Source organism: Ursus americanus, chromosome 20 (assembly GCF_024610735.1).
Source record: "Ursus americanus isolate L20-20 chromosome 20, mUrsAme1.1.p, whole genome shotgun sequence".
Taxonomy (NCBI): Eukaryota; Metazoa; Chordata; class Mammalia; order Carnivora; family Ursidae; genus Ursus; species Ursus americanus.
This window is the reverse complement of record NC_142146.1, coordinates 54,637,083-54,659,324: the sequence shown is the minus strand read 5'-3', so window position 1 is coordinate 54,659,324 and position 22,242 is coordinate 54,637,083. Positions and strand designations below refer to the sequence as shown.

General features: G+C 41.6%; 1 protein-coding gene across 1 annotated transcript in view; it reads right to left on the bottom strand.

Moving 5' to 3' along the window:
- Positions 1 to 10,809: 10,809 nt before the first annotated feature.
- The window catches only part of OTOL1 (otolin 1), a 196,013-nt gene continuing 184,580 nt past the window's right edge, over positions 10,810 to 22,242 (bottom strand). Inside the window, exons 13-16 of the mRNA XM_087870325.1 lie at positions 20,069 to 20,440; positions 16,107 to 16,196; positions 12,835 to 12,906; positions 10,810 to 12,249 (exon numbers count right to left, since the gene is read on the bottom strand). Of these exons, the coding sequence (XP_087726451.1) occupies positions 11,351 to 12,249; positions 12,835 to 12,906; positions 16,107 to 16,196; positions 20,069 to 20,440 (1,433 nt within the window). The 3' untranslated portion in view covers positions 10,810 to 11,350. The remainder of the gene's footprint in view (positions 12,250 to 12,834; positions 12,907 to 16,106; positions 16,197 to 20,068; positions 20,441 to 22,242) is intronic.

Genomic DNA, 22,242 nt, shown 5'->3' with positions numbered 1-22,242 from the left:
ATTAATGAACAACTGCACAGACATTTCTCACAAATGAATACCTCCAAATTATGATAGCCTGAATTTGAATTTTTCCCACAGCAATCGCACCCCAAGCCAAGCATTTCAGATCATTACATGTATCCACTTCTAACACCAACTTTTCTACTGTAGCATGAAAGAAAATCTTAGAACATTTCCTTTGAAATGTGTTTTCTAATAGCTTCTGATCACAACACTTCTGAGAGACATTTCAGTTTATCTGTAGAAATTGTTTTATAAAGCAAGTACATACATACATACATTGTGGTAGGTTGTTTTGAACAGCAAACATTCACCTACCTTCTCTCCCCCATGCTCCATGGGAAGAGTACCCTTCTCAGCCCAGTTATGGGTTTGGTCAGATGACTTTCTTTGCAAATGGAACCTGAGTGAATACGATTCATATCATGTCCTGGCAGAAACTTTTACTGGAATTGCAAATTTCCATGATTTGTTGAGCTTCAGCCCTCCACCATGAAGAAAATTGCCCTAAGTGGTTGCTTCTTCCACGTGGCTCCCAGAATGAAAGGATACATGGGACAGACTTAAACCCTGTCCACAGCCTGGAGCCCAGACCGGCCGAGCTATGCAGAGCTGAGCAAAGCTACAACCAACCCGTAAACACATGAGTGGGAAATAAATGTTGCAAGCCATTGGAATTTGGGGGTTCTTTGTTACTGCAGGAAAAACTCACTGATATACATCTGCGATGCTTCTGAAAGGCATTTAAGAGGATGTAATAAATATAACCCTACATTGGCCTTTTTGGGGTGCCTGAGTGGCTCAGTTGGTTAAGCATCCAACTCTTGATTTCAGCTCAGGTCATGATCTCAGAGTTGTGAGATCAAGCCCGGCGTTGAGGCTCCGCGCTCAGAGCAGAGTCTGCTTGAGATTCTCTCTCTCCCCCCCTGCCCCTCCCCCTTGCTCTCACTCTCTTTAAAATAAATTAATAAATAAAATCTGTTTAAAAATAAAAAATAATAAATTGGCCATTTTGAAGCTGATACGTACAAGTTATTTGACCAGAAAATGGTCATTAGAAACCCAAAGGGCCCTTTTATTCTTGACACTTTAACAGGTTTATCTTTCATCTGTTCTGACACCTCTCAGTAGAGCTGAATAGACCAAAACTGCTACACAAGTCTTTGTTGTTTTTTTAATAATTTTTTTATTATATTATGTTAGTCACTATGCAGTACATCCTTAGTTTTTGATGTAAAGTTCCATGATTCATTACTTGCGTATAACAAGTCTTTGAACCCCTGAGGGTAAAGGAAGGGAAATCCCTATTAAAAAGTTTAAAATTCTATCTTGATTATGATAGAATGAAGCCAAATTGACCCATGAGCCTAACTCCTTCATCCTAATCCACCTGTTTCTCTCACCTTAATAACTTTGGAAATGACATTCCTATATTCGGTTATAAGAATTTTTAAGGATAAGATGGGGACCCTGTCATATTCGTCTCCATATGTATCCTCCTAGGGCTTTTAAGTACCTTCCACAGAATGGGTCTTAACATAGATAAGATGACAGAGGGATCGATCTAGATATCCCAGCCTGTGGAAGATTTTAGCTGCAACATTTTTGGGAGAATCTATTTCACTGGGTTCTCATCACATGCGCTCCGCCTGATTGCAGCCACATTCTGCTGTTTGTAGTTCTCCGGATTCACAGACCTCTTTCTAAACTCTGCAGGTCCATCTCTAGGAGCCTCTGCCAGGAATGGCCTTCCTCCCTTTTTCACCAGAAAAGTAATTCAAGACATAGTTTAATGACATCTCCACTGTCTTTCCCACTAAACTGCCGGCTCCACGAAGGCAAAGACGACTCCTTCTTGTTCAAAACTGTATCCTTGGCATCTAGCATGATGCCTGGCCTCAATAAATACTTAGTGTATGGAGAAATGACAATGCAAACACTCCCCTAATCTTCACAGACTGCTTCCAACCTCTTTTCGGTTCTAATTAATAAATTCTTTAAAGAATTTACAAAATTGTATGGTGATTATCAGAGCACCCAACAAAATTGTATGGTGATTATCAGAGCACGGATCCTCAGATCCGTACCCCCCTTTCTGTTTTTAACATACATGCCTGAGAACTGGGTCTACAGTGAGAGATTAAATAGTTCCGTTTGCTTAGGTTGGACATCTCAGAGCCGTGCTTTCTTTCCCGGCATAGTCTCACCTTGAGGATGGGCAAAGACCGCTTGGATCCACCAAACACACACACCCTTTTTTTTCTTTTAAGATGAATTTATTTATTTTAGAGAGAGAGCACATGCAAGCATGGGAGGAGGGTGGGTCAGAGGGAGAGGGAGAGAGAACCCCAAACAGACTCTACCCTGAACATGGAGCTTGATGTGGGGCCCTGATATCACGAATTGAGCCAAAACCAAGAGTCTGACACTTAATCAACTGTGCCAATTAGGGACACCCCCCCACACACACACACACATCTTTTTTTAAATTTCTTTTCACTGCTTTTGATCCCTCTTTCGCATCAGGTAAATAGCCTTCACGGATATTTCTTTTTATTTTTTCTGTGTTTTTTTTACCCTCATTTTCAAGGTCGTGTTAAATCATTCTCCTCCCTATAAGGTGTTACGCTCCACTTCCCAATCTAAGGTCACTAACTTCATAACCATGTTTTGTAACCTCCTGGAAAATCATTGTTGCAATATTAGCACTTGTTTCTAAGAAAACAGTCTCCCTGCAACACCACACCATAAGGTTCCCAGACTAGCAGTCAGCCACTGATGGTCAATCTTTGAAAACAGGCCCAAAACCAGAGATCCAGGGACAGCCCCATATATTTTAATTCTTTGTTTTTTAATGAAGCAATTATTTGTTGATAAATTTCTTTTTTCCTTTGTCCAACATTTCTTAAAGCTATTTGGCCCAAACTTAAAGAAAACGTTAAGAAATGATAGCATTGTTGGATTTCAGAAACAAAAAAGTGCCTCTTTCTTGTCCCCCAATCTCCCTCCAAAAAATTCCCCAACAACTTTCTAATTTCTGAAATTCCACTGTTAGAAATTCTGTTGGTTGGCTTCATTTCCTTTGAAGAGATAAATATCTAGGGGCAAAAGTAACAAAGAAAGGACTTCTAGTCATTTACACCTAAGCATTAATTTGCTTTTTTGGAGGAAATTTTAGTCCTAGAAAGACAGAGAACCATCAGGGGAGCTTACTTTTGAGAGTTTGGGAAACCTAAGAGGAATGAATTAAAGAGAGAAGGGGGCTCAGTAAATAAACTGACCCACTTGTAGAAAAAAAGAAGTCAATTAAAACCCAAAGAGTCTTGTATGCAAACAGTCCAAAGAACTCCTACAGGGGCGCCTGGGTGGCTCAGTTGCTAAAGTGTCTGCCTCTTGGGTTCAGCTCAGGTCATGATGTCAGGGTTGGATGATAGAGCCCTACGTCAGACTCCAGGCTGGGCATGGAGCCTGCTTAAGATTCTCCCTCTCCCTCTGCTCCTCCCTGTCTTTCTCTGTCTTTCTCTCTCTCTCTCTCCCTCTCCCCTCCCCCTCCCTCTCTTAAACACACACACACACACAAACTCCTACAGATAACCTACTAAAATTTGGCACAAATGGAACAAGCCCTTCACAAGAGAGTACATACAAATGGCCAGTCATCATATGAAAAGATGTTCCACAGTGTAAGTGCTACCGACACAGAACAGCATGGATAATCTCCCAGACAGGTGTTGGGGGGAAAGCCAGACATGAAAGAATACAAACGACACGATTCCATTTACATATATAGTAGTCCAGGAACATGCAAACTTAATCTATGGTAATAGAAATTAGGGTAATGGTTATGTTGGTGCAGTGAGGTGATTTGACTGGAAGCAGGCGCACGGAAGCCTGCCAGGTGCTGGGAATTTTCCCTATCACGACAGGCGGCTGTTTCATCATTAGCACCTGTTGAAGCTCATCAAGCCATATGTTCCACATGTGTGCACTTTTCTGCAGGCATATCATATCCCAATCATTTTTTTTCTGTTTTAGGTCGGACAACTTTGGCTGGAATGTAAATGCTATAATCTGTGGATCCTTGGGTCACGTGTTTTGAGTTACAGAATCCAGGCTTCGGACTCTTTCCCTCAAGAGAAGCCAGGGACGTGATTATCAAGATTCCTTCTAAGTGAGCTCAAGTAAATGCCTCTGATGCCTTTGTTTCGTGTTGTGGTTGTTTTTTGTTTTGGTTTTTTTTTTTTTTTTTGGTTTTTTTTATTTTACTTTGCCAGGTCCACTTCTTATTTCCCCAGAGAGTTCTTTAGTCCTCTCTTGCTTGTCAATCCAAGGACATAGAAACAAGATTTAGGATCCCACATGGTAACACCCAATTGTGAAAATGTTATTCTTGGATTTTGTTTGTTTACATTTTCCTCCTGCTGAAGCTGAACCCTTTGAAATAAATTGCTTACCTAGTACTGTGTGGGGTAGTTAAATAAGAACATCAATCAACCAACTTGCTGGATTAAGTGTTTTCTCAATTTCCCCTATAATAGCCCTGACATTTAGGTCCTTGGCCATCCCTGAGACAAAAAAAGATGGAACATCCATTGTCCTCACTTAGTCGCCTCTTCCATTCGACTGTGACTTCCTTGAAGACAAGAAATTATCTCATTCATCTTCGTATCCCTGGCATGGAGCCCAGTGCCTGGTACATAGTAGGTGCTCATTAATTTTTCTTGAATTAAAATGAATGAATAAGACCTTCACAAAACCTTTTGCCAGAGGCAATTTTAACTTGCATTCAACATCCAAGGAGAGTGGGCGTGCTGCTTTGGCAATAACTCTGACATTGAATAATCTGGATGTTCCAAATTTCTTGTTGCTCATTTATCCTCAGGGGGGAAAAAAAGGAGCGGAGGAGGATCGTGTTTGTGGGCCTGGCAGACACATCTCAGACTCATCACCCTGCAAGATGGATCAGAGGAGGCAGCAGCAAGACCAAGGCCACCTGCCCTGCTGCTGTCTTCTGACTGCTGATGTTGCTTTAATCACTGAGCTAATGCAATTTCCTGCCACTAACCCTCGCCATGGTCCACTAGGAGGTCTCATTTGTCATTGTCATTACCTTTCAGATCAGCAAGACATCCATCTTTAGTTGGGCCCTCCTTCAGTGCCTCGTTCAGGTGTATAGGAAGCTCACGGTCAGCGAACAATCCAGAACGGTCCTGGGGGCCTCAATATGAAGGCAAATCCATGCACTTTGGTATATTAACTCCTCTAGTAGTGATTTTGAGGAACGGGTGAGCCTCAATCTCATTTCAAAGGAAAAACATTTTATTGTTATGTATCCTTGATAAAACACACTTTTTTTGGATGTTTTTTAATAACTCAGATATTTCACCAGAAGACCTTAATTAAATGCATAGCTCCAATTCAATCAACACTGTCACCTCTGTTACTACACTGAGCCCAAACCAGTCCTGATTTCACCTCCCCTCCTACTCATAAGCCCATCAGCTGAAAAGCCAATACATTTCTGACCCTAAAAAGGAGTCTGAACCCTGAACCATACACGAAATGTGCCCTCTCACATTTGACTTTAATAGAGCTGGCTTTCTTACTATGTGCCACACACGGTTCTAAGAGCAGAGTTTTGCAACTATAAATTCATTTATAACATCAAAATCCCATTTTAGAGATGAGAAAACCAAGGCACCGACTGAGTGTCTTGCCTGAGGTCACATGGCTGGTAAATGAAACTGTAAACCGGTACCTCCAGTTCCTGAGTCCACGCACTCAATCACCACAGGCAGCAGTACAGACGTTCTTCGGAAAGGAAGTCAGGCCCAAAGCTTTCAACAGTGCTCCACAATGGTGATTAACTAATTCTGCAGCCCTGGCCCAGAACAAAGGAGAAAAGTGTGCAGGTGTGTGTATGCTCACGTGCGAGTGTGCAATGAACAAGAGACCCACAAAATTCTGTCCTCTACCACTTGCTCTCACACTGTACATCTCAGGGTCACCAGCCGGGTCTCTAGAAGCAGATGTGCAGAGAGAGTTTGAGGTGCAAGATGTTTATTAGGAATCAACAGCTGTGAAGGGAAGGAAAAGAAGACAAAACTGGGCAGGGAAGAGCCGAAACATCATGAAGACCCAGCAAAGCCTTAGTCACCTAGAGAAAGCTCTGGATCGAGCATAGCTCATCCCGGTGGCCGTGAAGGGCTCACCCGCCTTGCTTTGGTGACCAGGTTTGAACTGCCCGGGAAAGGCATAAGCTCAAAAGAGGCCGTTCTGCAGCTCAGACAGACCCTCAAGGAGCTGACAGCCAGAGCCTGTCTGCTGAAACAGTCCCCTTAGCGGCCATCTCGTCCTTCCTCCATGAGGATCTGGGTGGCGCCCCTGTGGGTCTACCAAACTCAGAGGAAAAGCTTAACAGGTCACAAAAGCCTAAAAGTCCCACACGATCTGCGATTCCGTTACTTCTCTGACCTCACCCCCTGCTTCGTGCAGTCCCACTGGCCTCCTCACCAAGCAAGGTCCTACCTTTGGGATTTTGTTCCTGCACTCCATCCGCTTTCTCAGGTATTCACGACATGCTTTTGCCTTCTTTATATCTTGGCTCGAATAGCACCTCCTCAAATAGCACATCTCAGTGAGGTCTTTTCTGATCTCGATTTTAAATCCCTCTCCCCTCTACCACCCGATTGTAATACACCTAGTCCTCCCTCCTGCCCGTTTTCCTCCTTAGCATTTATCACCTTCTGACATACTAGGTAACTAACAGCCCATCAATTTTGCATTCTTTCTCTTCATCAGTTCTGTGAAGACAGAGGGGTTTTTTCTCCCTGTCGTGCTCACTGTCTTATGCTCGGTACCTCAGCCAGGCACACAGACCCTCAACAAGTGAACGACTACCCGGAGAATGTGAGAGCCTCATCAGCTCTTTCTACAAGCTCAGGGCAGGAGAGGCTTCCATGCATTTTCCTACCTCAGAAGGAAGGACCCTGAATAGACAAATCTCTCACACCATCTCTAGTAGATGCAACGTGATTCTTATAATTCAATCAACAGTAGGTATGCTTTAATCCTAAATTCCTAGAACAATCAAGCACTCCTCTGAAATTTTCCCACCAAATTCACATGGATTATACACCAGGCTGATAGGAACACCCAACTATAGTCTGGATTATCAGCAAAGCCCTTGGTTTCACCTGCAGTTTCACGAGAAGCCCACTCTTGCACCCCCTGCTGTCCGTAGATTCTTGTACCCCTTCTCGTTCTGTTTCTACTTGGGGTGCTAGCCCTGAGAAACTAGGCTACTACCACTCTTTTTCCCATTCTACCAGCTTTCACTAGCCAAGCTTTTTAGGAAACTGCCCTGCTCCTTTGGTTAGGAGTGGCTTCATGGACCCCCACCTAACAGATGTCCTTTGGGACATGGCCTAATCACTGCATGTTCAGTCTCCTCGTGTGGTCCATATCACTTAAGGCTCTGTAGACACATAAAGCTCTGTACTTGGCATGGTGGCAGGACCTAGGAAACAGCAGTAATTATGGCTCCATGACTCCCAACATTTCTCTCTCCTGCCTGCCCCCACCCATCTCGGTCATTGGCAACTGCACCGCTCTCAATTCTTCCTTCTCCCTAAGTCCTTCTTCCAGGTCTTACAGCATTCTTAAACCTTCTAGTGAACGGGCACCTGGGCGGCTTGGTCAGTTAAGCATCCAACTCTTGATTTTTGGCTCAGGTCACGATCTCAGGGTCCTGAGATCAAGCCCTGTGTCGGACTCTGTGCTCAGCAGGGAGTCTGCTTCTCCCTCTCTCTCTCTCTAAAATAAATGAATCTTTTTTTTTATTAAATAAATAAATCCTTCAAGTTTATAGTCTCCTTGCCTCATTTTAAACCTTTTTTGTAAGTGGGTTTATAGCTATAGAACATATTAATGCCCAGGACTCAAAACGGAGTCTTTTCGGGCTGGAGTGGGAGATAAAAATGGATTGGGCCCCACTCAGAAGGAGCATCACGCAACGGGAGACATGCTCCCCCCCTCCATAGTGGTAAGTCTCTCACTGTAGCCCCAGAGAACGGCCCAGAGTCCTGTGTCTCGACAGGGAAAGAAAACGTGTAGCTCTCTGAAACATAAAACATGGTATTTCAGGAAACCAGTGTCTTTATTATGAAATCTAAGTCACCATCTTATTTACTTTGCAACAGTTTGTTGTTTTTTAAGGTGCAATCCAAAAGCAAAAATAATCTGTGAGCACCACCTTGTGGAGAGATCTACAATGACCACATCAATCTTTATTTTTTATTAATGTGCTGGTGCTGGGGAGAGAGCCATAAACAGACAAAAGTCCCTGGCCTCATGGAGCTTACTTTCTAGTGGGAAGACAGAAAATAAACAAGATCAGTAAATAAAATACGTGATGTATTAGAGAGTGCTAAGCGCCGGGGAGAAAAACAAAGCAGGGAAGAAGGCCAGGGTATGGGGACTGCAATTAAAAATCTCATGGCCAAAGAAGGCCTTACTGAAAAGGTGGTATTTGAACAAAGGCTTGAGAGAAAGAAAGGGGCCAGTCGTGCAGTTACCTGGGACAAGGGCTGTGCAGATAGGAAGACACACGCAAAGCCATAAGTGCAAATATTGCTTGGCAAATTTGAGGAATTAGCATTGAAGGCAACACCCAGACCAAGTGTGGAGTAGATGGCAGGAAAGTTCGACAGAAAGTGGGGGCCAAGTTACATGAGACCCTTCTGGTCCTAGTAAGGCTTCAGCCTCGGCTACAGACGAGACAGGGACCTCAAGAGGCTGTGAGCAGAGAAGTAAGATGATCCAGCTTTTTTTTAACAGGATTGCTTTGCCAGAAGGATTCCAGGGCAGAAATGGGGGATGCTGTCTTTAAACCCAAGCAAGAGGGGCCTCTGACCTGCGCCCCATGCTTTAGAGGGTTCTGCATAAAACAAACCACAACACGTAAATTTACGATAGTGCCCCAGGCACCATTTTTAGAGACCAAGGCTCAATTCTAGCACATCGCAGCCCACAGTCTTAAATATGTATTCCTACTACTACCACTTGCAGGCCCTGAGGAAACTTCTCCACACCTCTGGCCTAATGTGCATCAAATAAAAGGTGACCATCTCCAAATGCCATCAAGGCTAATGGGTGTACTGCTGCGAACACAGGAGATGGACACTGCTTTGGGGTGCGGGGAGGGTTTGAGCAGTGAATGTGCTTAATTAAGAGAAGCACGACTTAATTCATCAGCCTCTTAAGATTCTATCTCAGTTGTGCTGAGCGTCCATTTCCTTGCTCTCTCTGAGTTCTAGTTTATCATTCTTGAGAATTGCCTGGTGTTCACAACAGTTGCATGCTTAGTGTCTGGAAATGGTAAACAATTCATATCTCCCTAAATTTGTATTTATGCAGGTCCAGACAGAAAATTCATGATGGCTCTAGATTCCAGAATATTGTGTTAAGAGATGGTGAAAGTGGCAATAGAAGTGATCACCGTTTATATGATAAAATTTAAATATTTGCAACACTGTTTACAATAGTGATAATTCATTTTACGCAACTCCAATTACAATTTCTGAACATGATATGTACAATTCATGGTTCATTTCCAGACCTTATGGCTAACTCAGCTAAACAAACGTTCTCCAAACTGAAATTAACTTTTAAAAATGAATTTTTTAAATGCAATGATTCAACATAAGTGGTCTAATTTGATCAAAGTGTCAATAGAACATGAATTATGTGGAAATCTTGATTATGAAAACATGCATTTTGCTAAAACTAAGTTTTAAAAATAACATTTAGAGGATAAAGATGTAGAAACTCATGAATTAACATCTTTCTCTTACTACTCATCCGAATATCACCCGCGCATTACTAGAACAGCCAGACACACACCATAGTAATGCAGTCACATCTGATGTTTCATTAACTGTCAGTCATTAAAACTATAGCTTTTTCCTCTACCTTTTCAACATAAAAATATACATTTAAGCAAGAGGATAGAACATTTTAAATAAGTATATTTTAAATGTATATATAAATCTCAAACAGGAATCATGTGTTTCAAAGTCTACTTGTCTGGCAGAGCAAGACCATCATCCACTTCCCGATTTAACTCACTAAATTTTGCAAATCTATGTAACTATATGCCTTCATTGAACCAAATTCAATTTGGAGTCGATAAATTAGTTTCTTTTAAAAACGAGGCCGCTAAATTATTATATATTCACAATTATTAAATATTCATATTGCAAGTGAATTCCCAAATACTCACCTGTTCCCTGAATAACCAGAATTAATTATTATAGACATGATGATAATGAAGCCAGACAATTTATCCAAATTAAATGTCCTTCCATGAAGAAAGGAAGGCTGAAATTTTAGAGCAATAGTGATTTAATTTTACTCTTGTATCTTTGGGGGACATTTAGTTTTTCGGAGTACAATAATTTGATGAATGGCTGGATCTTTGCTATGACTGAGGAATATCTTTATGAACTTTCTTTTTATCTTTTACCCAACTTACAAGTCCATCTAATATACATTTTTTTATGGGCAAACCTTTATACTGACTCATTTTAAAGATAGTTTAGCTACTCTTTAGCATTCTTTCTGTGTATTCTCCCTGAATTAAACTAACATGGGAATAGCTTCATTTTTTTGGAAGGCAATTCTAACAGTTTCTAAACTTTGGAGAGATACCCGCCCATCACGTGTCAATTGTCAGCCTTACACTCACACAGAAAAGAGTGGCACACATTGATAGGAGATATAGAAGATATTTAGAAAGAATATATTTATTAATTACAGATGTCAATCTATTTTGTATACAGACATTATCTAAATGGCATGAGAAATGCCATTATAATGCTAAATGAGAAAAAACTAGCTACAAAGTTCATAGATATGTACTTTCAATACATAAAAATATATTCTTTTGAAAAGGTGATGTCTTAGGGGGCACCCAGGTGGGTCAGTTGGTTAAGCATCCAACTCTTGATTTCCACTCAGGTCACGATCTCAGGGTCATGAGATCAAGCCCCACCTAGGGCTCCAGACTGAGTGTGGAGCCTGCTTAAGATTCTCTCCCTCTCCCTCTGCCCCTTCCCCATTCTCCTCTCTTGTTCACTAAAAAAATTTTTTTTTAATTTTTAAGAAAAAGTGATGTCATAAAATAGGCATAGTAATTGACTCTAGGTGATATAATTTTTTCTTACTTTTTCTGCATTATTTTTATAATCATGAAAAAAAATAATGAAAGCTATTCTTTTTAATCGTGCTACCTTATGTTGCCTGACTTATTCCACTGAACCCAAACTACAGTGTTTGAGACACAAGTTTATGGTGACATTCCAGAATTTTCCTCTGGGTACAAAAGGAACCCAGTAAAAATGCTGTCATCCTCAGGGCTGACATATACCCCATTCCAATCTTTTGAAACTTCCAACCAGACTTGGTCCCCTGCACTTAATTTCAGGATGATGAGGAGAGAGGCCTGGTCTATCTCATGACCATAGAGCGTTTCTCTGGACTTGAACCGCTTCCTCTTCCGGGCCACCAGGCTGATGTGAGCCGGTCGGCTCCTCACAGTGACATGGTAGGAAAAAACATATGCCCCAGGAATACTACAGTTAAATTTGCCAGTGACAGGGCTGTAATTTCCTTGGTCATTATAGAGAATCTTGTCAAATTTGATAGGGATGTTGGGAGGAGGGAAAGGTTTCGATAAAGCAGCGCTGAAAGCTGACTGCACAACTCTGGCCACCTCCCCCTTGGAGCCTTTGAGGCCCCGAGAGCCCTTCTTGCCAATAGATCCTCGGACCCCTTTGCTCCCAAGCTCCCCTTTTGGCCCCGGTGGTCCCACAAGACCAGGGGGCCCTAACTCTCCCTTTTCTCCTTTGACCCCTGGGTCCCCTGGGGCCCCGGGCAGGCCATCTGGGCCGCCTTTGCCTTCCGTTCCCATATCTCCTTTGCTACCTTTTTCTCCTTTCAGACCCTCCTCGCCTTTTTCTCCTTTTCCTCCCCTCTCCCCAGACTCTCCGCAGTAGCCTTTCTCCCCCATCTCACCCTTCTCCCCCTTGGCCCCAGGCTCTCCGTTCAAGCCTGGTGAGCCCACAGCCCCCCGGTCTCCCTTATCTCCTTGGGTACCATTTGCACACGTGTCCCCCTTGGAGCCTTTTTGTCCTTTCACTCCCTCCAGTCCGATGTTTCCTCTATCCCCCTTTGGACCAAGGCCACCTGAAACAGAAAATTAAATGATGTTTAAGGATCACATAGACTACGAACAGAACGCTATCATCACCGAGCTCACGGAACAGAAACGAAGCCTCGGGACTGGGACTGCAGACCTGGCTCCTGCCCCAGCCACGGCTGCGCCATTCAGATCGCGCTGCTCTCGCACACGGGGAGAGTTACTGCCACCAAGAAGCCAGAGCTTACGTTTACATCTCATGAAGCTGGTTCTATTTTAGTGCCCCATCATAGTCCATTACATTTTGCATTTTGGCCCCGCCGAAGTATTCTAAATCTCCATTACATCCATCCAAACCCAAAATCTTACGGGCAAAGAAATGGAAACCTAGAAAGATTCAGGGATCTTTTTTCCCCAAGGAAAGCCAGACTGAGGACACGAGTTCACATGCTTGTATCTAGTCTCCAAACTACCAGACCAGTACTTGTTACACTCCAGCAATCACTGGATTATTAGAATAATAGCAATTCATATTCCATCTTACCTCCCAGACGACTTTAAGCACAAGCAGGAAGAAAATTAGGAGCTATGCTGTGTGCGTGACTGCACACAACAGACTGTCTACACTCTACCTGGTTCTCCAGGTTTTCCTGGGTACCCTGGGACTCCACTCGTTCCTTGGTCCCCACGTTCTCCCTTTAGTCCTGAAATGAGACCAAGATTACCTTTCTTCCAACCATAGTAGCTATGATGTAACTAAGATCCATTCCCCACCCACGTCACATTCCAATGCTTCCCTTACCAAAACGCATAAAAGTAAAACAACACGGAAAAATAATAAATTGAGCATCATTAGAAACACTTTGTTCTAATTGATGATAAGCCATTTAAATGAGGATAGTGCCAATCTCTTCAAACAGAACTCAGCTTTTCCACCCCCCGACACACACATTCCCATAGCTCTTCAAATCTCTGTTAAATTCATGACATTTTGCCTTGTGTGTGTATTTGTGTTTTTCCTCTTACGAATTCTGAATGACTCTGAAAATGTCCCCTTCTTTACATTCCTCACAGTGCCTAAAAAAAGACTGTCACCACCGTATAAGTTTAAATATAGAGCACAACATGCTGCAGGAGCTAAAACTAATCATATCGAAGCCCTTCCAGGAAAGTAAATATAAAGTCCTTGACACAGACCATCAACAAGAAACCAATTTTCATTTTGTTTGGAAAATTTTTCATCCACTTTGGACAAATCATAGAACTGTGAGAATTCACGTTTGAAAAGAAATCTAAAGATGCAGGTTTTTAGATATTTGCCATAGTAACACAAAGCGGATTTTCATATTGGGCCTGCCAGAAGGCCTATCCTGTTACAGTAGGACCAACCAAGTGTATTTTAATTATAAAGAATAATAGTAATAATAATAGCTAACTCTTATTGAGCATTTCCTTTGTACCAGGTAATGTTTTAAGCTCTTAACATGATTTTTTAAAATTCAATCCAGGCTTTTAAATTCAAAATTAATTCTTATTTGATATTAATACAGCCTCTTGTATAACAGGGAGGCTCACGTAACAGGGCACGTGATATTAATTGGAATATTTTTCACTTACAAAACTTTATAGCATCTCTAAGGTGGAACAGATCCTTTTTAAGATTTTATTTATTTCTTTGTCAGAGAGAGAGAGACAGAGAGAGCACAAGCAGGGGGAGCGGCAGGCAGAGGGAGAAGCAGCCTCCCCGCTGAGCAAGGAGCCTGATGCAGGACTCAGTGCCAGGACCCTGGGATCGTGACCCGAGCAGATGGCAGACAACCAACTGAGCCACCCAGGCATCCCAAGCAGATATTTTTATCACAGAAAAAACAGGTATGAAAGTTTACAAATTTGCAGAGTCAAACATGACTGCATATAACATTGGTTAGCATCGATTTGCCAACCATGTTATTTATGATATAACTAACTTTTTTTGTTTTATTTCTGCTAGGGAAAAAGAAATCCTAACTCAAACTACAAGTCATGAGAAGAGACGCCCCCAGAATTCATAAGACCAACTGGAGAAATTTCACCATAAGCTGCTCAGCAGTTTTCTAAGCAGCTAACCCCTCCCATTACCATTCCACATAATATTTACAATTTGGAAATTAACCCGTGGGCCATCAGGAAAATGTCTGGATCCCTTTGGACAGAACCCAACTCTGAATGGAAGTAAGGGACCAATTCTGTTCCCCATCGTTGTCACTACTCCTATGCCAACCATCACTGCACCGTTTTCTGGTTCTCAAGTGCATTCAAGGCATTTAACTGCTTACACTGGATATACTTAACCAGGGTGTGGTTAACCAGAATTGCAGTCATTCAACTCATTGATTTTTCTAACTTTCAATCTTAACCAAGAGGCCGAGCTAAGTCTGGAAGTAAAAGGAAGGGGAAGTTGCCACTTTATAGAGACCGGCTGAGTGAGTTTCTACTTTTGATCCTTCATCAAAGCATATTCTTAAGAACCTTATCTTAAGATACTTCCCTGTTTTTTCTCCTACTTCCAGAAGTCTAGCTTCCAAAATGTATGAATCACTGGGGAGGTTCATCACTCTTCTTTCTTTCACAGGGTTTTCTGCTAACATAATTCAGGCACAGAAGAATTAAATGTTTCCGAGAATGAAAACCGCATAGCTGACAAGTGTGAAAGAACTCTCTCACCTTAGCATCTTTTTTGAGTAATTACTTCCCTGAATGTTCTACCAGAAACGAGTTAGACAGTTCCTGAGCCATGTGGAAGGTGATGTATAGATGATATTAGGTCTTTTGACATGTGACACTGAGGCTAAAACATTTAACTTGATGGATAGATGGTATTTCTACAGGCTGGCAGTATTCACCGAGGAATTTCTAAATGTCCCAGTGAAGCTGTAACCCTCCCTCAATGTCTTGAAGCACTTCGAGAACCAGGGATTTCCCAGGGCAGGACACCCTCCTGGCTGATACTTCTGCGGAATTACAGAATTTCTGAGCTGGAAAAGATCTATGAAAGCACGCATAACCACAAATCTTCTTTGATAGTAAATACGGTATAAATAAGTTATCTAGTCTATTCCCTTTGGTTTCCAGATAAGGTAAAATGACTGGTCCAAGGTCATTGTTACAAGCTCAATTTCTTTCATTTTAATGCAGTGCTCTTCCCACCATAGGCATTGCCCAGCTTTGCGCGAGCCAAAGGCCATGTCCTACTCTCCTTAACAGAGATGCTACCCGCCTAAACAGAATATTCAATAGATTGCCTGCTCTAGTTAGTTCTATCTAACACAAAATTAATTTGTCTCATAAGGAAGAGCTCACTCAGTAGTATACCAGAAAGCACACTCCCCCCAGAGACTATGCCTTGTGGCTCCCAGTCCCTAGGTCAGCTGTGTGGCCAATGAGAGATAGAAAAGGTGTGAGAGCCTCTGCGTGTGCAGGGGGAACGAGATGGAGAGAGAGAGAGAGAGAAATGTTACCAGGAAAGTGTAAAATTTTTCAATGGGCTATTTATAAAGTTAACATTTTTATATCAAATACAACTTACAAAATGCTTTATCAAGTTTCTGCATTTTTAAAAATGCTTCCACCTAAGGGATGCCTGGGTGGCTCAGTCAGTTAAACGTTTGCCTTCGGCTCAGGTCATGATCCCAGGGTCCTGGGATGGAGCCCCACGTCAGGCTCCCTGCTCAGCAGGGAGTCTGCTTCTCCCTATCCCTCTGCCCCTCCCCTCTGCTCATGCTCCTTCTCTCTCAAATAAATAAAAAATCTTTTTAAAAAATTGTTCCTCCTGCAAGAATGTGGTATTTACTTAGCAAGTTTCTCTCTTGAAAAATGGTGCAGAACATGTCTTGAGTTTTGATGTGAAATCAGTATAATTACCTACCCTTCTCTCCTTTCTGACCTTTTGGCCCTTGGGGTCCAACAACTCCTGGTGGCCCTGGGATCCCCATATCACCAGCCTCTCCCTTAAGACCTGGAAATGAGATTTAAAAACCATTAGGATAAAAAAAAAATTCTCTTTTGAAATGCATTAGTTCTGAAAAAAAATTTTTTTTAAGAAATCATTTTATTGAGACCAATGACTGTTAGTGTCCGAATAATAAAATCTGGGTAAGAATAAACTACTACATAATTCTCAGGACAATGTTTTTGTCTGATTTGTAATTTTGTACTACCTGAATAGATAAATTGAGCCCATTAGCGTTTGTCACTGGACTCGTGGCAGCAATCAAATGATTCAGGGAAGAGTGCAATATCGAACAAGAACAAAATGACTACCTGGCTCTTCACCTCACGAGGACCACACTTTCAAACTGTAAGTAAAACCACAACACCTAGCACTTTGGGTTTTCCCATCCCCTCACTTCTGCAATTCTTCGGGAATGATCACGGAGGGCCCTGTACACCCACACCCTGCTGGGTGCTCAGCATCAGCCGTCAACATCCCAGCCGTCCTTTCCCTCATGGAGCTGAGAGCCCATGAAAGATAAATAGGAAACAATAACCACACAAATAAGTAGAAGTTACCACATTGTAGTTAGCAATATGGAGGAAAATAGGAAGGTCCTATTATAGATTGTGGTAAGAGAACCTTGTTTATGGGATCAGAGGAGACATCCCTGGGAAAATGGCATGAAGCTAAGATCCAATGGACAAATTAGGATTTTCTGAGGAAGAAGAAGAAGAAGAAGAAGAAGAAGAAGAAGAAGAAGAAGAAGAAGAAGAAGAAGAAGAAGAAGAAGAAGAAGAAGAGAGAGAGAGAGAAAGAAAGAAAGAAAGAAAGAAAGAAAGAAAGAAAGAAAGAAAGAAAGAAGAAAAATAAAACTATAAATGAATATTTCAGGAAAAGCAAGTGTGGAAAATACCATGGTGTTTTCAAGAAACTGAAAGAAGAGCAGAGTAGGTGGAGCTAATGATCGGATGAAGGAGGCTGAGCGGCAGGCGAAGGTCAGATGGTACAGGGCTCAGATGTCATCGGTGTCCTGTCTCATCCAGGCAGTGCAGGTCCCTTCTGCTTAGCTGGGCCACACAGGGACCCTGAACCTAGGATAATTACCCTTCCTGCACGCCCAGCCCTGTTTGAGCCATAGGAATTCTTCCACAACCCCTGATTGGAATAATTTGTGGCCAGGCTCATTGGAAGTTAACCATAGAGATAAGCGAACTCAATGAAATTGTACTATTTCATCTTAACTTCATCTTAATTTTTGTAAATAAGGCCAATGGAACGGAGAACATTATATTCAACAGAGCTTTTCTTTGAAAAAACACTACATCTGTTTGGAAGAAAGTGCTTGTGATGGAGTTAAAGCTGAAGGCAAACTCAAATAACCAAAGGTGGTGATTAAGTTCTGTCTGGAAAAGAAAGGAGAGCAGAGAGGAAAGGAGTGGAGAAGGAATGGGCAGTGAGGGCAGAAGCAAGCAAGATGGCCGGTCGCAGTCCACTGTGCAACGTCTCCCTTCCTCGTGAGCCCCAAATGCCCAGCGTGGTTATACTATTGAGGGAAATGATAAAGGGCAGCACCCAGGTTGGCACAGGGAGCACACGGAAACCTCACGGGAGGGCACGAGAGGCAGCAAGGCTCCCCCATCCCTCTAGGTGACACATACATGTGGGTGATATTGGTATGAATACTGGAAGGCTGGACGTAATGGGAAGAGCAGGGGCTTCATGCTGCACAAGCCAAATCTGACTCCACATTCTGCAATTAGAGGCAGTATAACCTCTAGAATTACCCAAACACCTTGGAAACGTGATTAAATCATCCACTGAGATGTAATAATATTGTTAACAGTTTGTATAAAGATTAGAAACGGTAAAAAGTGCTTAACGGTTCTTGGCACATAGTAGGTAACTATAATTATAACTGAACTAAACGAGAGAAGCTGGAGATAAAACTTCACATGGAACCTGACCTTTGCTAGCTATTAGCTGTATCCGTACACTTTAAGATATTTCATCCAGAAACTATAAAATTAGGCTTGTGACTTTTAAAGTCTACATTTAGTATCTACATTCCAGTGGATAATGTAAATGTCATGTATGCAATGTGTGTGTGTGTCTGTGTGTGTGCGCGTGTGTGTTCATGTGGCCAAGAACTGAATGATAATGAAGAAAAATTAAAATCATTGTGTTTGAGTAAGTTCATTTTAATTTTCAAGTTTGATTGATGTCCCTCTTACGCTAGATCTCTAACTTTTTTAACAAAACAGTATTTTTGAAACACTGGAAAAGCTAGAACAAATGTCTCTGAATCTCAGAAACAAGACCCTATTGGGCTGAGTATTTTCGGAGATAGAAAAAGACTCCTACTACAGCTAGCTGGAAAAAGAAACACAGTTATTGAGCATTTATCCTACCCAGGCAGCGCACTGAGCCTTTATATATATATTACCTCATTCTGTCTCTTGATGACCCCATGAAGTTGGTGTTATTCTTATCCCATTTTCTACTTTGAAACCTGAAACATAGGTAATGAAGCTTCCCCAAGGTAGGACCGTGAGAGACAAGACATTCTGAGCTCTTAAACACTACGCTCTGTGCAGAACCAGTCAGACTAAAATATATGAGCACCCCAGGCAGGCAAAGAATTTGGCATATCTCCAAAATATTTGTCCTGTGTGTTTAAAGGAGAGACTGAGCTCTGAGAACAGCCCAGCTAATCCACCGCTGGGTAAAACAAAAGCTCGGATGTGGCAGACCACGGCCTTAGAAGACAGTTTAGCACCAGCTGTGTTTACTTGAACGTGCCCTTAGGGGTGTTCACCCCCCAAGCAGCTCACCAGCCAGAGATGATACTAAGAGAAATTCTGGTAAATGTAATTTTCTCAGTATCATTGCATTTCCAATAATGTTTCAGCAACCCAGAAATCTCCGTGCCCTGACCACTGCCCAGCAATTGTACCCTTTAATTCCAGCTCTGCATGAATATTAATCACATTTCCCAAAAGTTTCCTATTATAAGATGAAATGAATGAAAAGCTTAATGAGGATGCACAATTTCTGATTTTATAACTTTAAGCTCTTCAGGCAAGACACAACAAATATATCTACATATTTCCCCAGGGGATAGCAAATTTGAAATTGACATTCTGATGTCAATTTTACCTGAGTTCTCGGCTACATGGCATGTAAAAGCTAGAATGTATTACAGTAAAACCCAGCATATGCATCATGAATACATTAAAGGTGTCCGGAATTTTGAAATATGTAACCATGATCTTCAATAGAGAAAATTGTGGGGCAAGGGTACAGTGTTGCCTTGGAATTTCAATGAAGAGCAAACTGAATCCTGCCCCTTACGGTCCACCTCACAGACGTGACATTTCTAATCCAAACTACAAAAAGCACTCCAGAAACCCATCAGCACACTCTACCTAGACAGCAGGATTTTCATTTACTCTTTTTATAGCAGCCATTAATGAAATGACTGTACTGGTAGGAAATGGGTGAAGAATCATGTGCCAGTGCTGAGACCGGTAGCCCAGTTTCTGCTCTAACCAGCACTGTCCAATAGAACTTTCTGCAGCGATGGAAATACTTGTATCTGTATAGCCCAATACAGCAGTCATTGGCCACATGTCGCTAGTGAGTATTTGAAATGTGGCTACTATGACTGAGGAACTGAATGTTTAATCGTAATCACTATGTTTATTTTTATTAATAGCAGTACATGTGAATAACGGGCAACACAGCCCCCATTTGCATTCATCACCATGTTACACCTAGGCCTGTCGCCATTTGCAGGACCACATAGAAACCCTCCAGCCAATTCTGCCCCCAGTGCAGCTCTCTACTCCAAGGAGATCCAGGTAACAAATATGGCTTTGGGTATTTTCAAGTACCTGGCTTTCCAGTCTCTCCACGTTCTCCTTTTGGCCCTGGTACAAATGAACAACAATCACAGCAGTTCAAAAAGAAATCGGCCGTGTCAAGAGTGAAGTTTTCCAAGGGGAAGAGAGCGGCAGTGACGAAGGCAGACTCTAGGGCTGGGGGGCTGGGGGCCGGTTCTGCCATGTCAACTGCTTCCGTGAAAGGAATGTCCTCTTCTTCTGGAGCCGGGCCACTGGATGGCTTGAGACCCTTCAGCACCTCTTTTCCCTCAGATTTCTTCGTAAATTTGGTACGTGGTGTGGTCTTTGCTACTGTGTCCATATCAGCGATTGCCAAAATAATTATAATGGCACAAAGCCAAGAAAACATCCACATATTTGAGGCTGGAAGAAAGATATAATGGGAATATATACACCTATTACATGAGATCCCAATGTACTTAGTAAGTGATACAGACATATAAGAAGGAAATATAGATTCATATATGAACCATAAGAATAAGCAGTATGCATAATATTGAGTGATATTTTAATGTATTTTAATGCAAATATATGCTTGAATCACAACAGGATATTTTATTTATTTTAAGGAACATTTTGCTTCAATTCTCCTTTCTAGTTGTTTTCCTAGTGTTACATGTTCTAAAATATTGTTCTCAATCATTCAAATTATCTTGCCAACTAGTAAACATGATCTATAATAAATGCAACATGACTTAATAGCTTATACACCCTGTGGAAAACAAATATGTATAATTTCCTGACTGGCCTCACTCAGATTTATAGGAATCAAATACATTTGTATTAGAGGGAGATGAAAAATATTGAGCCGAGTAGTTTATTCCAGCAAACTCAATTATTTCAAGAAAAAATACTGGTGAAAGAGTCCTTAAATCTACTAGGGCTAATGGTCCTGTTGTGAGAGCAATTTTTTAGAATCTATTGTAATAAATGGAGAGAGAGAGAGAATAAAAAAAATCATAAACTTGAATATACGCTATGTCCTTAGATTCTTCACATGTCATTTAACTCTCCAATTCTTTGCTTTATAATTTGAGGAGTTTTTCTGAAAAGTCACATTTATCCTTGTATTATTTTAATGGGGCAAAGAGTGACTATTCTTACTAAGGCTTTTATGAACCAGAGTGATATGATCTAAAGTTCCCAATGAAGTGAAATTGTGAAGTTCTTAGTGGTGCGGTACCCAGCAACTCAAAGCAGTCCAGAGGCTGCTAACAGATGGCCGAGGTTAGAAATGCATGTTTTCTGGTTGGAAAAAGGAGGAGTACAGGGTAAAGGGAAAGGAGATAAGGACAGTGATAACACCTAGTATTTATAGAGCTCTTACTATGAGTGGGTGCCTTGCATTCATCAATCCAATCAGTTCTCAAAACAGCTCTGCCAGATAGAAGACACACCATTGATCGCCTTCACAAATAAGGACACAGGGACCAAGAGGTTAAATGCCTCACTCAAGATCACACAATCAGGAAGCTGTGAATTCAGAACTGAAATCCAGGTCTGTTTAACTTCTAAGCCTCAACCCTTTCCCACAAATCACATGGCATTTTTAGGGATGAGATTAAAGAACAATAAATCCAAGCGTAGGATCAATGGAAGAGCTAGAGAGGAGACAGAATAAATCAGAACAGATGAGAATGGACAATGATAGGATGCTACATTTCTAAAATCATATAAAATCCAAAAATGCTAACTTTCCTTCAAGTTGTCTTTGCTACCATATTCATTCACTCAACCAGTATTTACTGAATATTAACAATGTCACAAGCACTGAGAAATCAAACATTTAAGCCATGGTCTCTGTCCTCAGAAACCCTTGAGACAAGGGAAATGAAAGCAAAAATAAACTATTGGGACTACATCAAGATAAAAACCTTCTGCACGGTGAAGGAAACAATCAACAAAACTAAAAGGCAACCTACAGAATGGGAGAAGATATTTGCAAATGACATATCTGACAGGGTTAGTATCCAAAATATCCAAAATATACAATATACAAACACCCAAAAAAATAATAATTCAGTTTAAATGGGCAGAAGACATGAATAGACATTTTTCCAAAGAAGACATACAGACAGCCAACAGACCAAAAATGCTCAACATCACTCATCATCAGGGAAATGCAAATCAAAACTACAATGAGATATCACCTCACACCTGTCAGA